At 44.7% G+C, this 20505-nt stretch overlaps 1 protein-coding gene across 2 annotated transcripts; it reads left to right on the plus strand.

Annotated features, from left to right (window-relative positions):
• The first annotated feature begins 5982 nt into the window (after positions 1–5982).
• gata2a (GATA binding protein 2a) lies at positions 5983–19554 on the plus strand. 2 transcript variants are annotated; one of them, XM_068594129.1, is made up of 6 exons: positions 5983–6124; positions 10459–10848; positions 11651–12223; positions 14762–14907; positions 17151–17276; positions 18014–19554. In XM_068594129.1, exons 2-6 carry the CDS (start codon positions 10620–10622, stop codon positions 18317–18319), a joined length of 1380 nt encoding a protein of 459 aa, XP_068450230.1. In that variant the 5' UTR covers positions 5983–6124; positions 10459–10619; the 3' UTR covers positions 18320–19554. The 2 variants fall into 2 exon arrangements, with proteins under 2 accessions (XP_068450230.1, XP_068450229.1); XM_068594128.1 differs by lacking the exon at positions 5983–6124 and adding an exon at positions 10191–10242.
• Positions 19555–20505: the final 951 nt, after the last annotated feature.

The raw sequence follows: 20505 nt of genomic DNA on the forward strand, positions 1-20505 counted from the left end.
ACACACACACACACACACACACACACACACACACACACACGCACACGCACACAGACACACAAAGGTAGAAGTCACCAGTCAGGGAACAATATCCTGCTCAGAAGACCCTTCACAGCACACTCTCATAAATCACTGAGACAGAGCCACCACCCTCACTGTCAGTATGTTATTATACACACACGCACACACAGCACTGAGGTCCACGTTCCCCACAATATACATTTATTCAATTTTAGTCAATCCCGTTACCCAGACATAAAAGAATGTCATCGAAAAGAAGAAATATGACTCAAATCTAAACTCAAAACTTGCCCTCAAAAACACGCCTCACCTGCATTGATTCCCTCTGGCTCTGCTTAAAACACACGTCTTCACAACAGCAGCTCTGTGCCCTGCTCTGCCCTGGCCCTCTGCACCGGCCATTCCTCAGTGACAGGGTGCCGGGATGAGGGGATGAGAGGCTCTGAAGGGCGAGGTGAGGGATGGATGAAAGCCCCGCAGCTAAGGTCCCGGGGCCCTGCGTCCTGTGCAGGTGGCAGGTGTGATCTGGCCGGGTGCAGAAGCGTGAGGGTAAGGAAGAGAAGGACAATGAAGGCGTCTGTGGGCCTCGTTGCAGCTGCAGCAGACAGGGAGGAGAGGGGCTGACAGATCAGACAGTCAGACGGACAGAAGGATGGAGGAAGGGAAGGACAGCGTCGGACGCGCAAAGATGGAGATGGGACTTCAAACAGAGGATTGGGCCCTGGGTGCAGAGAGATGCATTCTTGTCTGGCATGGAGGAGGTGGGGACAGAGGGAGGGCAGGGAAGACGGATGGCTCAAAAAAGGCGAGCATCAAAGTCCACTGTCGTCCTCCTCTCGTGCAAATGTTTACATCGCGCACACTTTTCCTCAAAGTCCCTGTGCTCTGCCTGTATATGTGTGCATATTGATGTCAGCCTCCCTCTCCTTATGGATTTGTATCGATGAGACAGTAATCCTCTTCCCCTACCGCCCTTGTGTGCAACTGTCCACAGCTCCCACTAAGACCCACTGATCTCTGCCACATGGCGCTCCATCAAAGCACTGATGGTCATGCCTATCAGAGCAAGTTTTGCCAAAAAAAAAAAAAAAAGCTGCAGCCGCGTGGCTCATACATGAGCAGCAATGAAGGTCTAACGCTACTTTAGACGTTGTATCTTCTTGGATCACATGAAGGCGAGTGAGACAAAGCTGCTCTGTTAAAAAGCACTCTTGTCTGAGTGTGTGCACAGACACACGCACGTTTCCTACTTTCTCTATCGGGCCTGATTAGAGTGACAGGGGCACTTCCCATTGGCTGTGAGAGTGGCCCTCTCCTTCCCAGGGCAGCCAATTTCCCCTACTCCAGAGCTGATAGGAAACTTTGATTGTCCACTGAGCTCAGGAGAGACAAAGAGATTTTTCCTCTTGCAATCCACATATCTCTCCATCACATCTCTACCTACAATCTCCCCATTTGCTCTCTCCCCTCCTCTTCTCCACCATCTTTCCCACTTGAATTTTCTTGACTTATTTCCATGATCACTACTGTTGTGGGCTGCTGAATGTGAGTCCATTAAACTGGCACTGACTGCTTTGATGGGCAGGAAGTTTCACTTCATATGGTGACATCTGCATCCTGTGACACACCCCTGCGTACATGATCGACGCTCCTGGCCTACTGTTCTCTAATAGCGATCCTATAATGCTATCTTGTGAGCCCAAGAGGATGCGGCTAAAACATTTGCATACTGGTATGTACTCTTGTTGGGTGTGTGGTGGATCAAGAAAGAGAGGGAGAGGGGGTGGGTGGAGAGCTAAATAAGCAAAGCCTCTGAACATGTAAAGAGAGCCAACAGGAAACAGCTCTCCCTCTCTTTCTCTCGCTCTCCACTCGGTGCTGGCCCTCCCTGAGAACACACTTCCTGTCAGAGCTCCTCTAACTTCCTGTCCAGCCACCAGGAATCCCAGCTGGAACATTCTGTGCAATAGTCTCCCTCCCTCTCTCTGTGCTGCTTGATTCTTACAATGTCTTTTCTTACTCAAGCCCTGAGAGTCACTTGTGCAAACACACACACACACACACACACACACACACACACACACACACACACACACACACACACACACACACACACGCACAGGGACAGGTCTGAGGCTTTCGTGGTGCTATTGCATCCTCTCTTCGCCAGGGGTCGCTATATAACAGCATATTCTCTCCTGCGTCTCTCTCCTGCGGTGTGAAAGTCTCCGCCTCAGTGCGAAAGAGACTGCGCTCTTCTATCTCCTCAGAAGGCTCTAAATTATATTACTAGTTGTTGTTGTTGTTTTTGGAGGGGTGGGAGGGAGGGAGGCGGGGGGCATGGAAATGCACAGAGCCATTAGTCTAATGGCATTACAGGCAATGGCGCACGCATGTTTATAAATGTGCCCTCACGCGGGGTCCATATGGGGTGGAAAAAAAGAGCAGGTTTGGTGACTTTGTGTATGACCTTTTCGGAAAGAGAGCTAATCCCGAGCTATAATAGACTCCGGGACCGATATGGAAAACTGCTGCACCGTTATCTCAGTTGTCTAGGAGACCATCAGAGTACCGGGGCCGGTGGAGATGCCACGGTATTAAAAGGTGTGTGTGTGTGTGTGTGTGTGTGTGTGTGTGTGTGTGTGTGTGTGTGTGTGTGTGTGTGTGTGTGTGTGTGTGTGTGCCTGTGTACATGAAAATGTTTTCATTTTTTGGGGTCATAAGTGTCACTCATAAATACTGCATTATAGACCAACATGTTTTGTTGTTACATTTGGCCAGCAGCTTTCTTATTTTTTCGCATGTTGAAATTATTCATTCGATTTGAAGACAAGAACACTTAAAGGTCAGTCATTAAAAAGTGTCTTGTTATTCCTTCAATTAAACTGCACGCGCCTGACATCGATTATAAATATGTATATGTGGCTTATAAGTCTTCTGTTTTCCAAATGATTGCAAACAAACCGTCGACCAAACGCCGTTTATTTAAACGATAACGCGCCTAATGTGAGGCCCGTGTGCTCTGGAGACAAGTCGGCCTACCGACCAGACGAAACCAAATCAGAGCAAACCGACGGTGCATGTTAAGCGGCTTAGCTTGTTGTGAAACTGAGGATAATGCTATCACGTTGCGATGTGTTTATTAGGAGGGAATCGTTTTCACGAGCGCAATCGTGGTGGGAAATGGAGCTCGTCGCTGTTATCTGCATCTTACTCTGTTATCTGGAGATATAGACTAAAAATATCAAAATCACACACTAACTAGATGTAGCCTGCATCTTAAACCAACTGTGAGTTTAACGTGTGACACAATCTTCTTATTTTAAAATAAATAAAATTAAATTAAAACTGATGAGCAACATCGCCCATGTGATTTTCCAAAAGATGGTGTGAATACAAAGACAAATTAAAAAAAGAGCTCTACATCCTGGAGCAGTAATGGGACTAATCAGACAGATAGGCATCATATCACCGTGATGTTTAATACAGCTTGTATTGATATGTAAAGTGTCCTGTGTGTACCAAGGGTCTCGCCAATAAACTCCCTCTAAAGCTAAACAGAGCCTATATTGGCTGTACCGCTGATGCGCGTAAATATTTCTCGCCTATCTGTCTCTATCAACCTGCCCCCCCCCCCCCCCCCACACACACACACACGCACGCACACACACACGCACACACACACACACACACACACACACACACACACACACACACACACACACACACACACACACAAATGATGCATTAGATGCATTGAATGTATTTGTTGTGCAAGTTTGAAAAGGCGGCGATAATCTGGGAGTGAGAGATAAGGAACACCAATTTATTCAGCAGCACTTTGGACCCCGCTTCCAGCCTCGGTCGGTGCTGACACCCCCAGCAGTTTGCTGATAACGATTAGGCCATTTATTATCTTCACAGAGAACAAAGATTGCGTGGTGCCGATGAAATATTACCCCCGGTAATAATCAGAAGGAGAAGGGGCCTGGCATCTAATGCCGTGTGCATAATATCGTCCCTGACGAAAATCGTACACACACGCACACGCATACAAACACGCACACACGCACAGGCGGAGTCTCGTGCAAAACATGCAGAAAATTGATTAACAATACAAGTGCAAGGAGACACAAATATAGCATTAGGCTATACTGTTGTGAAGTTAATTATTTATATTGGTTCATTTTTTTTCAAATAATAATAAAAAGCAAAACATTTGGCGGTTATCATTTCAAGAGGTCATTATTTCATGACAGTTGATTTAACACTTTTATCAACTTTGAGCTTTCTATTTGACATCTGCTTTTAAATTTATTCACATGATCACATCCCACAATTCTCAACTAATTCAATTATAATTAGGCTACTGTTAAAAGGTAATACTATTGACTAATTGTCTCAATATTATATATATATATATATATATATATATATATATATATATATATATATATATATATATATATATATATATATATATATATATATATATATATATATAGCTGCAGAATACATGGCGGCTCCCCTTGCTCTTCTCTCTCTTCTCTGCATATGCTGGATATAAATATCGTCTAACTACAAAAGGTTGCTCATAAATATACCAAATAACCAAAAGTCAAACTAATGATGCGTTTTTTTCAAAGAACATATTCTATTATATTACAGTGAGCAAGACACACTTTAAAAAGAGAGATTTTCATCTAAAAAAAAAAAAGCCTGACGGGTTTAACGAGTCAAACATTTTGAGAAACCGTTCAATACTTCATTCATGCTGGACAAAGTTGTATTGCTGTGGACACAACTTGATATGTTGAGCTCTCACATCTTTGCTCTGGTGATTTTAAACATTGAAACAAATGTGATATATTCAGTCAGACTTTTTTCTTCCTTTCTTTCCTTTCTTTTTGTGTTGCGTGTGTACTCTGGGGAGCACGAGCCCCGAGTTGCAGAGGTCCTCGCGCCCCTTGCACCTGCCTGGCTCCGGCGCCGCGCACGAGCCCAGGTCGCGTGCAGGAGATTTTAGGGGCTTTGCATGTTTTACAAAGTTGTTGTTACTGTGTGAGATTTAAAACACAAAAAGGAGGGAGGTGGGGGAGACGTATCTTTCTTTTTTAACACATTGAACTGGACAGGGGGACGAGGGGGTGGGTCATGAAGCAGAATCTCGGTAAGTTAATTAGGACCAGCGAGGCTGTCAGTTTTAGTGACAGCGAACACAAAAGTAACATATCATTAACAGCATGTGTCTTGACTTACACGTGAAAAGCTGGACATGAAACACGCACAGGCAGTTTACCAAAATGCACAGTCAAACTTTTTTTTCTCCTTCTCTTTGGCCACAAGTTGCGAGAGCTGCGCATTTACAACTTGCTTCCAAACTCACAGAGATTGAGCATGCGTATCATGTTGCACCTGGCTGTGACATGCAGGTGGGGGCCAGGGGACATCCATTGGCCCTTCAAAGACCCAGTTAGTCCTCACTGGTAAATGTATTTATTTAGTTTCCTTAACATTTTAGAAGTGAAATAGCACCATTGTTCTTACGTCCCCACTCATATCAGACCGCACAGACCATGTGGCCCTTGAGATAAAACGATAAAACGCTAAAGGGCCTCGAATATAAGGGCCACAAGTTCAACGCTATTGATCGCCTCATGGGAACAGGTATTGCTGCCAGTTTCTGTCTATTTAACCGGGACCCGGAAGACTGGCTGACGTGCCAATACGTTGCTGTTGCTCATACGGCCACTGAAGTTTTTTTGTGCTCATATTCAGAAAGGTTTGGATACAGCGAGTGAGGAGGGAGGTACTGAGCGCGTGCAGACACACACACACACACACACACACACCGCTCTCTCTGGGACGAGACAGCGAGCAGCGGCTCCAGGACAGCGGTGCTTCCACATTGTCTCGACGGCGTCTTTTTAAAAAAAAAAAAAATTAAAAGCAAGGCTCAAACCGAACAAGCTTTCCTCGGCAGCCGCTCATTTTGCGCAGTTTTTGTGGGAGAGAAGCGCCGCAGCTGTGCGGTGTATCGGATGGACCCACTTTCTCCGGTCGGACTCAGAACGCGCAGCTCTGCTCACATAAGACTGCATCGGTAAGTGAATTACAAACATTTTTATTTGAATCTGCCGTTTTATATTCTTCCTTTGGGAAATGTTATTTTCCATTTATATATTGAAATAGGCAAATGCGTACGAAAATATATTGCTGTATTAAAAATGGGTTAGTAAATAAATGAAACCATCTCGTCGGTCGTCATTAACGTTAAGGGAGTAAAAACAATAGCTTATTTTCTGTAGCATTGCTTGAGCTATATCCTTCATGACTGTTGAGGGATGATTGTACTTTCACGCTTTGTTCAAATTTGGCCTTAATTCCATTTTATATTTACCTTCACATTCAGCCTTAGTTTGTCACGGCGTGTAGCCTTCCCTCAAAACGTCTGGAAAGAAAAGGGCACAATATTGGATTACACGTGACAAGATTACAAGAAAATGTATTTTAAAGATTCGTTGTGAGCTACTTTTGTTATATTCACTAGAGTATACTACTTATTTCTTTCTTTTAGAGCTGTACTGTTTTTCTAAATAAGCGAAAAGAGAAGCATTGAACCAAAACTGATACTTAATTCACCTTTACCAATAATATTATTGCACCGAGCGGTAATACTATAATTCATTCTATTGTTGCCCACTTCATGTTGCCGTGGGCAAGGTGTTCTATTCCTGCAGACACACACACACACACACACACACACACACACACACACACACACACACACACACACACACACACACACACACACACACACACACACACAACTCGATCACGAAATGGATTAGTGTATCATCAGCATGATGTTAGTGACGACAAAGGTATTCAATTGTCACGCTTAAAAATGCGTAATGGCTTGAGCACTCATCTTTCATCAGCAGAGAGAGCAATCACAACCCTACAATGGTGGAGCAGAGACAGGGGCGCGCTGCTGCTCCACAGGCATGCAGGAGCTGCAGACACATGGCACCTTCGACACCAACCTACCAACCAACCTCCCTTCCCCCCACCCCCCTCTCTTACCTAGGCTGTTGTGTGATGCTAGTGGGCCGTTTGTGCTTCATCAAAAGTAACTGAAGCTCTGTTATTGAGAACAGACTAATAACATGAACGAGTGACTGAATGATCGATCTGATTTTAGCACATGCATGAGCAGCTGTACCGCTGACACTTTTTTTTTTTTATCAAACAGAAACAGCACAACATTGAGCTATGGAGAACCCCCTCCCAAAATGTAAAAGCAAGAAGGGATTTTGGCTTCAAACCTTAGAATCATCTTCTGCTCCATAATCGTTTTTGTTAAGTGAGCATGTGTGTCGTGCCCATGCCCTTATTTTGAAATGTCATTATTCTCGGCTTAAACTGCATAAATGGGAGTGAGTGTGGCTCTCGGAGCCGCATCCAGGCCCCTCTCCAGTGCTTGCGCCTATAAACCCCCCCAGTGCCCCGACTCGATCTAATTAGCCGTGAGTAAAGGGGACAATAATGCTTCAGCTGGTTTGTGTCATTCTCTTCTCCCTGGCTCCGCTTATCTTCACAAGCAACACTGTGGCTCTTCACACCCCCCCCCCCCCATACCCCACGCCCATACCCCTTCCAACACACACACACACACACACACACACACACACACACACACACACACACACACACACACACACACACACACACACACAGTCACACACCTCCGCTCTGGATAATGATGGATGACCGTGCCCAATGGGAACAAACAGGTAGATAAAGCCAATCCCATTTAATAACAGCATGGATCGGAATGATAATCGTGTTGTTCATTAGCCGCTGTGGCTGCACAGCGACACAGTTGTCGCACAACAGTTCTCACCCAGCGCAGGAGGTGTTGTGGGAGGGATAGTGTTCTCCAGTCTAGGATAGCATCCCTGGGTGAAACAATAGTGCTGTGTCCTTGAGAACGACAGAGGGAAAGCAACAGTCCCCTCTCTCTCTTACCCTTCGCCACCCTCTCCCATCTTTTGTTCCAGCACAGATACAAATGGGATTAATGAAGGTATAAATTACAGAGGGCTAAATCCTGCTGAGTAATCCATTTGGCAAACATGCAAACAACAATGGGCATGCTGTAGCAGCTATAGCCTTAGCCGGACAAGAAGCACATGCTGACCACTGCAGGCTATACAGCGACATGTCACAGTGCTCAGGAGAAGAAGAAAAAGCGAAAAAGTGCTTTCACTAGTAGCCTCAAGAACAGGAGCTTCGCTGGTCATCCATTCATGCTTGAACAGAGGGAGTCGTTGTTGCTTCGGGTTCAAGCAGTGTGACAGCAATTATTCAATAGCAGCATAAAATAGCTTATTTTGTATTATGTACACAAATTGTGCATAATTGATTATTGGTCTTGTGTGCATATGCATGATATATAACAGACTATATAACCAAACAAAGGTAAGTTCTCACTCCACCTGCCAACTTTTCACTGGAATGTCAGTTATTCAGGTAGCAGGCCCTCCGCTGCCCAACATGCACTAATTTGTTGATTTTGGGAGTTGACAAGCTCAAAGGGCTGAGCTCGTCAACTCACTGCCGCTGGCAACATGCCACTGATTTAACAACTGACGACTGACACACACACACACACACACACACACACACACACACACACACACACACACACACACACACACACACACACACACACGCTGCAGCAGATCAGAGCATATGATTGTCACCCTAATGACCTGCATCGTGGATACCGTGTCATCAGGGTTATGAGGGGTCTTTTACTCGGATAATTTGTTCAGGTATCACAAGCTTTCACGTGAAGCCCCCACCCTGCAAACTCCCACCCCCAGTGATTCTGTGACGTCAGGTCCCGGCGTCAGCGTGGCGGCCAGTCTAGGCTCCAAGCACCCTCCAATTATTCCCTGTCAATCACACACACACACACACACACGCGCGCACGCACGCACGCACGCACGCACGCACGCACGCACGCACATAAACACGCCAATGTAGTTCTATATCTTTAAGGGTACAGGCATGGATTTTTGCGCACGGACTAATCATTTTACGCATTATTTTACAAGTATGGAATAGAATTAGACTTTTTGTTTGCAGCTTTATTTCACGTAAACATTCTTCACCATCATTGTTTCATTATCCTTAATCCACACTGGCAGAAACGTGGTTGTGTATTCTTAAAAGGCAGCACATAATCACAATAATAATGATGATACTGCAAATGAATGAATCAACACGCCTTTGTTTGGGGGTTTGATTTCTGTTTTGATATGTATTGTTGAGTTCTGAATGATGGCGTGAAGAGACGCTGATGGACGGTTCACCAAGGCCGTGCGCCCATCCCTGGTGCCACCAAGTGAGAGAGAGGCGCCATTCGTATGCAAACTGCAGTGTTTGATGGCTCTCTCCCCGAGACAAAACCACTGTTTTCACAAGAGGAATGCTACTAATTAAAGACAATTAGGCGCTCCCAACAATGGGGCCAATTTTGGGGTCATAAATCGACTCCTCCTGTGTTGGTTTTAAAGGTGTTGAAAACTCTGTTTATTTACATAATAACAGCAGAATGCAAAAAATCAACACCAACAAGTATTGTCGGTAATGCAAAGCTCACACAGCAACATGGAAGTGGGCGTGAAATGTTAACATCACTGTAAAGTCTTGAAAATGTCTCAGAAATATTGTTAATATATTTTATGAGGGCAATTTGCATTATATCACGCTTTCTATTCCGTTATAATAGAACTTGTAAGCCATATATTGTACAGACTGAATTTCCCCTCATGTTAGATGTCTGTCTTTAGGCTTATAACTGCCGCTAAAAAAGCAGATTATCAGGGACCGATTGCTCATTCAGTGTGAGCTTCATGAGAGAGAAAGACCCCCGAGAAATTACACTGCTGATTGATAAGTCTTTTAGTTTTTCGGAGCAGGGAAATGGAAATTGAAAGGAGAGCAGAGCAGAGATGCGGCGAACCAATTGTGGCAGGGCTGCTTGTGATTGGCTCAGACCGAGGCCCCGCCCCACGTGGCTTGATATGGGAATTTACTGGCGCCAGCCGCAGCAGTCTGCGCCACATCTCATTAATGAGCCTGAGCGCTGCGTGGATCAAGAGGTTTACACAAGCTGTGTTCGCAGTCAGCTGATCGGAATTGCAACAGGTATCCAAAGGAAACATTTTGTATTTTTTTTCTCTCCTTTTGTGCGGGATCGGAATGCATGCTTCGACATGGAGACAGTTGACTTTCTTTTCAACCTTTAATCATTATAGGACCTTAAAATGCGCAATGTTTATATCACCATACACGTATAAAGAGAGGTGCAGCGGTCCCAGTGTTCATATGCTAAATTAACATTTTGTTTTCGTCTCATTGCAGGTTAAACGGAGGAGAAAAGAGACCGGGTTATTTGAGGATTCTATTTCTGAAGTAAATAAACACAGCCGAGACTTTCGCAGCTCAGGAACTACGTTGTGAGGGGGATTTAACGTGGAGGTAAACATAGCATAAAAGTAGCGCAACACACAGAGGAGAGGACCATGGAGGTCGCAGCGGCCGATCAGTCTCGCTGGATGGCGCATCATCACGCAGTGCTGAACGGCCAGCACCCGGACTCTCACCACCACAGTCTGAGCCACAACTACATGGAGCCCATGGCGCCTTTACTGCCCCAGGACGAAGTTGACATGTTTCTGAACCACTTGGACTCTCAAGGGAACCCCTACTACACCAACTCCCGGGCAAGGGTCACGTACAGCCAAGCACACGGTAAGATGCGCACACGTTTACATTTGACACACGTTTACAACTGACGAGTGATGAGAAATTAGGATTGCGTTTGAAAAAATAAGTACATTTTATTATGTCATAATTTAAGTTGTTCCAATCGGTTAAAGATTAAACAAAGCTTTATATATTCTAGTTTCTGTGTGTATGTTTGCTTATGGCTCTGGAATAAATGTATTAATTTAGTACGGAAAGTTGCACAATGCATGCAATGTGCAGTAATTTGCTTAAAAAAAATCCTTCTTGACTTCACGGGCCAATTCACCAACATAAAAGGAATTTCTAGCAAATGACAGCGAGAGGAAAGGGAAGTATGTCATTTAACCCCTCTCTGTTGGGGCAGGGGTTTCTGAGGGGAGAGCGAGAGAGAGAGAGAGAAAGAGAGAGAGGCACTTCCCGGATATAAAATAAAAACCGCAAATTTACTAATAACAATCTTTAGTCCGAGAGCAGCAGCCGATAAGATAAGATTCAGCCCTGCGAGAAGCTACTGAGTGTATTTTCTGATATGTAGGAGTATTATCGGTTATATCTTAAATAGATACTATGAGCGAGGTGACTTTCATTTAATGAAAAATAAATTTAATTGTGAGGAGAGAAAAAACAAACAAAAATATTTGTATCTTCATCTGGATCTAAATGTCGGACTCGAGTAATTCTGTGTATTTAGCAGGTAAGATAAATATATTTCTGTTTTGCAAACTGGTGACACGACTACTGTGTTAAAGAGGCATTTCAAACATGTACAAATAAATGTTTATTAAATACTATATTTGGATTTCAGCTCGTCTCGCTGGGAACCAGGTTTGCCGACCACACCTTATCCACAGCCCCGGCATTCCCTGGCTGGACCCGGGAAAGGCTGCCCTTTCCGCGGCTCACCACCACAACGCATGGGCGGTCAGCCACTTTAGCAAACCCGGCCTGCACCCCTCCAGCTCCGGCTACCCCTGCAGCAGCGGCACAGGCACGGCCCCAGTCTCGTCGCTCACGGTGTCCCACTCCAACGCGCACCTCTACAGTTTCCCCCCGACTCCTCCGAAAGACGTGTCCCCGGACCCGGGCCCTACCTCTCCGACCTCCAGCTCGACCAGAATGGACGAGAAGGAGTCGTTAAAGTACCAAGTGCAGCTGGCGGACAGCATGAAGATGGAGAGCTGCAGTCCGCTCCGCAGCGGCCTGGCCTCGATGAACGGCCAGGGCCCGGCCACGCATCACCCGATCCCGACCTACCCGGGCTACCCTCTGCACACGCCCCACGAGTACAGCGGCAGCCTCTTCCACCCCGGCAGCCTGCTCGGCGGGTCCTCCTCCAGCTTTACGCCCAAATGCAAGAGCAAGGCTCGGTCGAGCTCAGGTGAGTCTCACGTGCGTTTCTCCCTCACATCAAATGGCAGATCAAACTGATAAGGCCTAATGAAATGGTTATAGGAGATGAAGCATTACACACTGTAGTTTTACCCGATCAATCATCGGCAGACACACTTGGTCACTGCTGCTGTTGTACATTTCGTTTATATAAGTGTATGGGCACCTCCATGTTGGAAAAAAATAAAATAAAACGGTATTAATGTCTTAATTATCAACACTTATCTTGGCTAATTGTTCATGTTGAGGCCACTTTAGATCCGACCTGTTGCTCTATTGAGTCGCTGACACGAGGGAGAGATCATTTCCATATCGGGCCTACGGTCCTCTCACAACCTGTCCTGACAAGTCATATCTTCTGTCCCATCGCACTCCTCGACACTTATAAGCTGCACCCACTTAAAAGGAATCAACTTTAGTTGAAACTCATCAGACTAATCGGGGTCAACTATTTACGAGACTATGTTCAGATATAAAAGGCATTTCTGCGCATGATTAAATGTTTCTTTGTGCGACTTTAAAGAAAGCAAGGCGGGATTAAAGATAATTATTCATATATATATATATATATATATATATATATATATATATATATATATATATATATATATATATATATATATATATATATATATATATATAAATAAATAATCGGGATGTTTATAGTTTCATCACAGATTAAAGATTTAATCCGTTGTAAGAAAAAATAATTATATATATATTTACAATTCACGAAGACTTAACCTCGACTTAATTATAAGCTGTTTAGAAGTTAAAGTGGCTTCTTCTTCGTGCCATAGGCTTGTTTTCTGAAGTGTGGCCTTTATTGCACTTAAAAATGAAGGAGTCACGACGCCCTGGCTCCTGCCATATCCTGTATACCTCCAAATGAACAAATCACGACCTCCACCCCGCCCACAGCCCTCCTGGTCCTAACAAAGCACAGGCGACAGAGCCCTGCTGTTTGTGTTTCTAAGCATGGCCTTGGCCAGTAAAGTGGAGGCAACCATGTCCACAGTAGACTTGCTTCTATGAGCAGATGAAAGTCTATGTGAACAACACTTATATATGCATGCGTTTGGAGAAAAATAAAATATACATTAATTCATCTTGTGCAATAGACTGCATGTGTTGGGAGTAATATTTAAGGGACTAGTTAGACTTTATGTCTGGAATCAATGTGCAGACAATTGAAAAACAAACGATGTCTGGTATTGGCTCTGTAATTTTCCTACGTTGTTCCAGCTGTTGTATTTTGAAATAATGGACCAAATAAACTAATAATCGAGAAACATCCAAGACTGTTTTAGGCTAATACATGCCTCCAAATGTGGCTGTGTAATTATCGATATTGTCATCCATTGTGTACATGCTTTAAACTACACCTGGGCAATGCTCACCGGCTGAATGTGAGCTGTTGTAGAGAAACTTAATACTGTGACATTTAAAAGAAGCTGGCCAGACTTTGCCTGAATCAGCGTCACAAACATCTCAGCTATGGCATTAAAAAGGTTCTTATCTATCAAAGACGGTGCCTGGGTGCTTGTGGTATTTGATGTTGTACAAAATGCCACAATGACATTTCAGTACCTTTTTTACACCAAGCTTCCCTTTTTCTTCTTCTTTTTTTTAACACTAAACATTGCATAAGACACAAATACATCAGTCATTGCTGATGCATATTTGAAGTGTTAATGAACCATCTTTAATACCTAAAACGCCAAACCTGTGAAAACGCTTAAGAGGAAGAGAAGGGAGGTACAAAAAAGGCGCAGAGATGCATTTCAAAAGGAACATAGCTTTTTGCTCAGGTCAGATTCCATTGTAGCACGAGGGTGGGACTGTGGGTGTCGCTGGCATTATAACAGGAATAATGAGATGATGCTCTAGGGAGAGAGGGATACTCAAATTAAATGAATCGGTCGGTTTAGCAACAGGCTGTTTGAAGTCAGTCAAACCTGAAAGCGAGAGGAGAGCGTGTGGGAATAACACAAAAAAAGCAGTCTATACAGAAAAGCACAAGTATGCACAAGGAAATCTAGTTCATATTCAGTCTCCTTCTTTTCTTTTTTTTTTAGAAATAATTGAAACTTCATCTAAATTATGTTGGATTGAAAACAATTTCTCACCTGCAAGCTTTTCATCAAAGTTTGCAACACTGTCCGCCACATTTAATACCCCCACCGCACACGTATGTTTCCTCTCATGGGTGCCCACTGAGCTGATGAATAATGTAGTCCTAATTTGATGGTGTTTCTCATTCTTCGTGTTGGACACCTCTGGACATGTTCTGGCGGTCTCTGGCCTCCCCACTCTGGATCGGTTTACATGGAGGTGTCTGTGTCCATGACAGCCGCGCACATTGGTGCACCTGCACTCTGATATGGACATTGTCACCATCATGAGACAGATTTTGACTTCACATTACAGGGCCGTCTAGCGACAGCTGCTATGTGTTGCTTCTGATGGACAGTGAATTTTTTAATTATATAAATTTTGTCCTTTTCTCCTCCTGAACTATATTCAGAGGGCCGTGAATGTGTGAACTGCGGTGCCACCTCCACCCCTCTGTGGCGAAGAGACGGCACCGGCCACTACCTGTGCAACGCCTGCGGACTGTACCACAAGATGAACGGCCAGAACCGACCACTCATCAAGCCCAAACGTCGACTGGTGAGTCCCATAATCCCTGCTCCACCGCTTCACTCCGAGAGAAGGCACCCAAATATGAGCACAAAGCAGATGCCGGCAGCACAATTCCAGGAAAGTTATATTTTCCCTATCATCTTCCTGGAATTGTTTGTCCCTCTCGCCCCCTGATGATCCGCCTTCACGGCCTGTTACAATACTACTACTACTGCCATTGTTCCCGTTATCATTATTGCTGGTACTTCTGATACTGTTACTGATACCGTGGTCCATGCTGCTTTAGTTAACACCAAGCTTGAGTAAATGAAAAGCAGTGTGGACACATAACATGGATGTAGCACTGCACCCACCTCTGTCATTAACCCTGAAGCTTGACACATTCCTAATAATTCATTCATTTCATGGCTTTCAATGCTCAATTTACAAGCCTATGTATTTTAATGATCTTTGAGATATTTAGTCTCAAACAAGAGTGCACCAGGCTGATTATTTTAATATCTGTATAGCTTGTATTGTTGTTTTCAAGGATTGTTATTTTTCAGTAACTCCTGAATCCATTATTGTACTGCAGAATTGTTTTTATTAATTTTTTTACTCTAGTTATTGGTACTAATTTAGTCAAAATTGCCACAAATAAAAATAAGGTTCATATAAGTTTGTTTTAAATAACTTTTAACTAGTTTGTATAAAGAACAGATACACAAGACATTTTTTTGAAGTATTTGTGAAATAAATAAATAATCACACACACAGTCACAAATAATACTAATACTGAATACCACCAATAATATTAATAATAATGGGTAAATTGTAACAAATTAATTACTAGCTCTAAAATAGGTCTTTAAAACAAATAATAATACAATGTTTAGCTGCCATAACCTTCACACTTTCCTAAAAAAGTGGAATGGATTAATTATGATTACGATTAACATCAGCAGATCATTTGACTCGCCAATAAATTGGTGGCATATAAAAAGAAAAACATTTCTAAACCTTATTATGGACCTAATATATATTTATATATTTTCTTCGTGTCACGGTGTTCCTGCTCGTGAAAAAGTCCATTACATTTTCCGCAGGGTCGCCCATATGGCTGTAGCTTTTGCATTTTCAGCTCAAGTGTTTTTCAGAGTTTGTGTTCAAAGGGGCATCCAGTTGTTTCCTATCCGGATATCTGTCCGGCCCAGATAAGGAAGTCAGGCTCCCGGCTGTTTCCGCCTTCAACCAGCGCGCTGCATTCTCTGTGGCCAGACTGACATATACTGTAAAGAGATTATCACAACACTGGAGGAGCCGCTTATGTGTGAAGAGACAGACCGAGAGGGGCGGGGATTGGAAAATAAATGGATTTATATTCTTCCCTTGTTGGTCGTTCGCTCCGCGCTTTGGTTCAGTCCTAAACACGCAGCGGCTTTTTTTGTCACGTTTTTTTTTTTTCTTCAAAAGATAGAAGTGTAAGCTATTGTACTGCAGGGTTGTTGTTGTTGCTCTCCACGCAAATAGCAAAAGAGTCCACCTGAAATTAATTAAGGGGGTAAACCTGGATGCTGCCTGCGAAGCGAAGAGCCGGAGGCTGCTCGCATGTAAAGCTAATGTTTCTTATTATGTGTGAAGAATTGATCCGCAATGGACGCAGGAGCACATCGCCCGGCAGGACTCCGGGTCTTATGCGACTTGTAGCCCAGTTTCCCTGGATCATGATAAATAGAGGGTTTACATGAGGCCTTCATTTGAACCTGCTAACACCAGCGTATTTATTTATAATTCATTAAATATGATAATCAGCGGCAGGCGTGTTTAATCGAGCTTTCTGTTGGCCCCACAAAAAAATGTCCCCATGTCTTTTCGCGCAAATTAGAAAATGTGATCATAGTGTAGCGGTCTGCATATATGCAATTGATTTAACAGGGGAATTATGTGTGTTTTTCTCGGTCTGAGTGTCTCTTCTTTTGATGCTCTTGTGCACATGGCTCTGCGGTCTCACGAAAAGCAGCGTTCTGCGGTTTGATTTCAGAAGAAAAAAAAACTTTCCGTCTCTTATTGGTTTTGTGCTGAGGCAGAAAACACCAAATTCATCGCATGCATGCGATTGTCAAAGCGGTGGCGTTAAGAACATAACTATTACACGATTACACTTTAACGGGTGTCTAAAGAGCCGCGGTGTTTGGGCTCCAGTGTGTTTGTGTGCTGCTCGGTGTCCGCGCTGACCTCCGCGTGTAAATGTCGGTAGTCATTTCTCTCTCTCTCTTATCTGCTTCCTTCAGTCCGCTGCGAGACGCGCAGGCACCTGCTGCGCGAACTGCCAGACCACCATCACCACCCTGTGGAGGCGCAACGGGAACGGAGACCCGGTGTGTAACGCCTGCGGCCTTTACTATAAACTGCACAATGTAAGTAGCCTGCAAAAACAACAACGACAACCTTGCACTCAAGTGCAGGTTTTTGGGGGCACAGAAGAGGAGGTGGAAGAGGAGGAGGAGGGGGAGGAGGAGGAGGGGGAGGAGGAGGAGGAGGGGAGAGGGAGGAGGGGAAGGCCCGCTGGTCGTTAACTGGTCAAGTGGGCGGACAGCTCGTATCGATTTAGGAGCAGAGGAACTGTGAGAGTGTCGAAGCAAAGCCTGCTCACCCTGTCGAGCAGAACCCACCGGTCGTCTTGTTTTATTAATCCATCGTTGTTTCAATGGGGGGCGTTACTCCCTGGAGAGGCTGCAGGGTGGGACTGTCATTCAGTGTAACGGCGTCGGTTACACTGATGAGGATTTGTCTGAGGCTGCTCCTTTCAGCTCCAGCCAGGCCCTCATCCCCATGTATTCATATTGACCAGGATTGTGCTGTTTGAAATGAGACAAAAGCCCCCAAAACGCCCCAGACTCGCCTTATAATGCGGCTATAAATGCAAAACAGATGCTCGTTATTATTAGCAGTTATTTTTCACGCCGGTGTAGTTTGTAATATTGGGCTAACGTGAAACTAATTCATTTAATTTCAAACAGGATATGCAGTATGCACCGTATTCCTGGTGCCATTTATAACTTATGAGCTGGAGTCTACCACTATAATGTACTATTCACACCCTCAGTGAGGCTTTTGTCCGGCTTGACCTGATCTAATGTGCTGTTCTCCACAGGTCAACAGACCCCTGACCATGAAGAAAGAAGGCATCCAGACACGCAACCGCAAGATGTCCAGCAAGTCCAAGAGGAACAAGCGAGGAGGGGACGGCTTCGACGAGCTATCTAAGTGCATGCAGGACAAGGTTTCTCCCTTCGGCGGTGGGCCCGGCCTCACCAGCCACATGGCCCACATGGGTCACCTGCCACCCTTCAGCCATTCGGGACACATGCTGCCTACACCCACGCCCATTCACCCATCATTCGGTCACCCCCACCACTCCAATCGCTCGCCGGTCTGGGCTGAGCCCCTGAGTCACTGAGGCCCCTCCAGACCCAGAACTCCTCCGCCTGTAGGAGCCACCACGTCGCCATTAACACTAAATGGCCTCCACATCACGTTGTAAGCTGAGCGGACTTGTTGCATCATGTACAGTGGTTGGAGGGGAGAGACTTTAAGTTGGACTTAATGACCGAATGTCGCGTCATCTCTGAGCTCACTGATGGGACGCTGTAAAGCAGGACTTTAGCGAACTCTGTGAAGAGCTAATGTGATGAGGGGTTTCTTAGTCCCATGGTGACTGAAGCTTGCAGGAATGGAGTGAATGGAGACGCTTGTCATTCTTTTTGCTTATTTTTACTAAGTCACTTTGGTACCCACCTCTCCATGACCCTGTAACAGGAGACTCACGAGAGGTCCCTAAAAAGAAACGCTGTTTTCACCTCACGGCCATCTCACTATATACTGAGATACGTGCACCCTGCCCATCCCCGGGCTGTCGTCCATAACTGCTGTGGACGGATGGACCCTTCAGTGCTGGAGGTCCCAAGACTGGCTGACGGCTCCAGCACCCGTGCGCCTCTGGTACCAACCAGTCAGACGCAGACGACAGTACCCACAAACTAGTGCTCCCCTCACATGCTGGATTGTACACCACCACATCGCTCACCACCTGTTTTTAATAATGGACTTTTATGGAAAAATACACAGTAAATAGAGTGTTTATAAATGCTTAATTGCTATTATTGTTGTTATATTTGATGTTATAATTATTGCTACGATAATTTATTTTCCCTCTTTAAGCTTTCGTCAGAGATACATGGAAACCGATGATTTGAAAGGTCCAGTGTGTAGGATTTTGGGGGGATTATTTGGCAGAAATGGAATATGATATTCGTAACTATGTTTTCATGAGTGTGTAACTCCTTGAAAGTAAGACTGGTTATTTTTTTCCCCCTGAGCTTAGAATAAAGCATTTATACCCACACAGGGAGCAGGTCCTCTTCATGGAGTCCATCGTGTTTGCGCCGCCATGTTTCTAAGGTATCCCAGAACGGACAAACCAAACGGTGGCTCTAGCGTGAGCCTTTCATGTTTTCGCGTTACCTAAAGGTCACCGAAGCTCTCCGACACATCTGTAAAAGGAGTGAGCGGAGGAGGAAATTCAGTTGGTTGCAATCTGTGACCTCGCCGCTAGATGACAATTAATCCTCCACACTGGTCCTTTAACTGTCATAGTCATTACGTAAAGAAAAACACTGACCTATCTTGGATGAAAAGTCCCTAAGCTGTATGTTTTTATCATTTTTCCATCTTACAAAAGTAAAGGAAATAAAGGAAAATAAAGTTTAATACTAAAGTAAGATCTGTCACCGCCTCGTAAGTTAAGTCTGTCTCCATCATTCTTTTTCACACAAACATACCGGCATAAGACTGAACGCTCCTTTTAATGAAGAGTGCTTGATTATTAAAATCACAAGGGGATATCAGAAGCATCAAGGGAAGCTCTGTGATCCCTTGAGCGTGGTAATGCTTTGGTCAGGCTCCTCCTCTATCTGTGATGGCGTGTTAAGAGAAGGCCTCTTTGTGGAGCCGAGGCCCCGGGCTGGACCATTGTACCCAGACAGCAGTCTCCAGCGGAGTCACACACAGTCATACATATGCACAAACCCACATGCTCATGCACACACACTGGGGGGAAAAGAAAAAAGGAAAAGAAAAACACAAACCCCAATTCACAAAATATTAACCAATACATTCCATGCCAGGTCTTCTTTTTTTCCTTTTTGAACATCGCTAACAACCAATTAGTTTTATGAATTTATATGTGACAAATACTGAGTCATGAGTGCAGTTCAGTGGGCGAGCCCTCGCTCCCTGTGTCTGCTGGAGTAGCCCTCTCTCTTGGCTGCGGTGATTGGAGTGAGAGGAAGGACAGCGGGTCTTTAGTGGGAGAGAGAGGAGGAAGGAAAGGCAATCAGGCGACCTGAGCAAACACGTGGGGGTCTGCTCAGGCCCTTCGCACACAGATGTGCACGCAGCTGAGGCTGCCAGGAAGCAGGCTCTGTTACTCCCTCATCGCCTACTCTTTCTTTCTCTTTCCCTTTGTTTATCTTTTTTTTCACCCTCTCTCACTCTGATCTCCTATTTGTTCTGTTTGTGTTTTGCTCTCCGTTCTCTCTCTCTCTCTCTCTCTCTCTCTCTCTCTCTCTCGCTCCATTCTGTCTC

This window comes from Clinocottus analis, unplaced genomic scaffold, assembly GCF_023055335.1.
Source record: "Clinocottus analis isolate CAN_PGR_092001 unplaced genomic scaffold, fCliAna1.0.p SCAF_3, whole genome shotgun sequence".
In the NCBI taxonomy this organism is placed as follows: Eukaryota; Metazoa; Chordata; class Actinopteri; order Perciformes; family Cottidae; genus Clinocottus; species Clinocottus analis.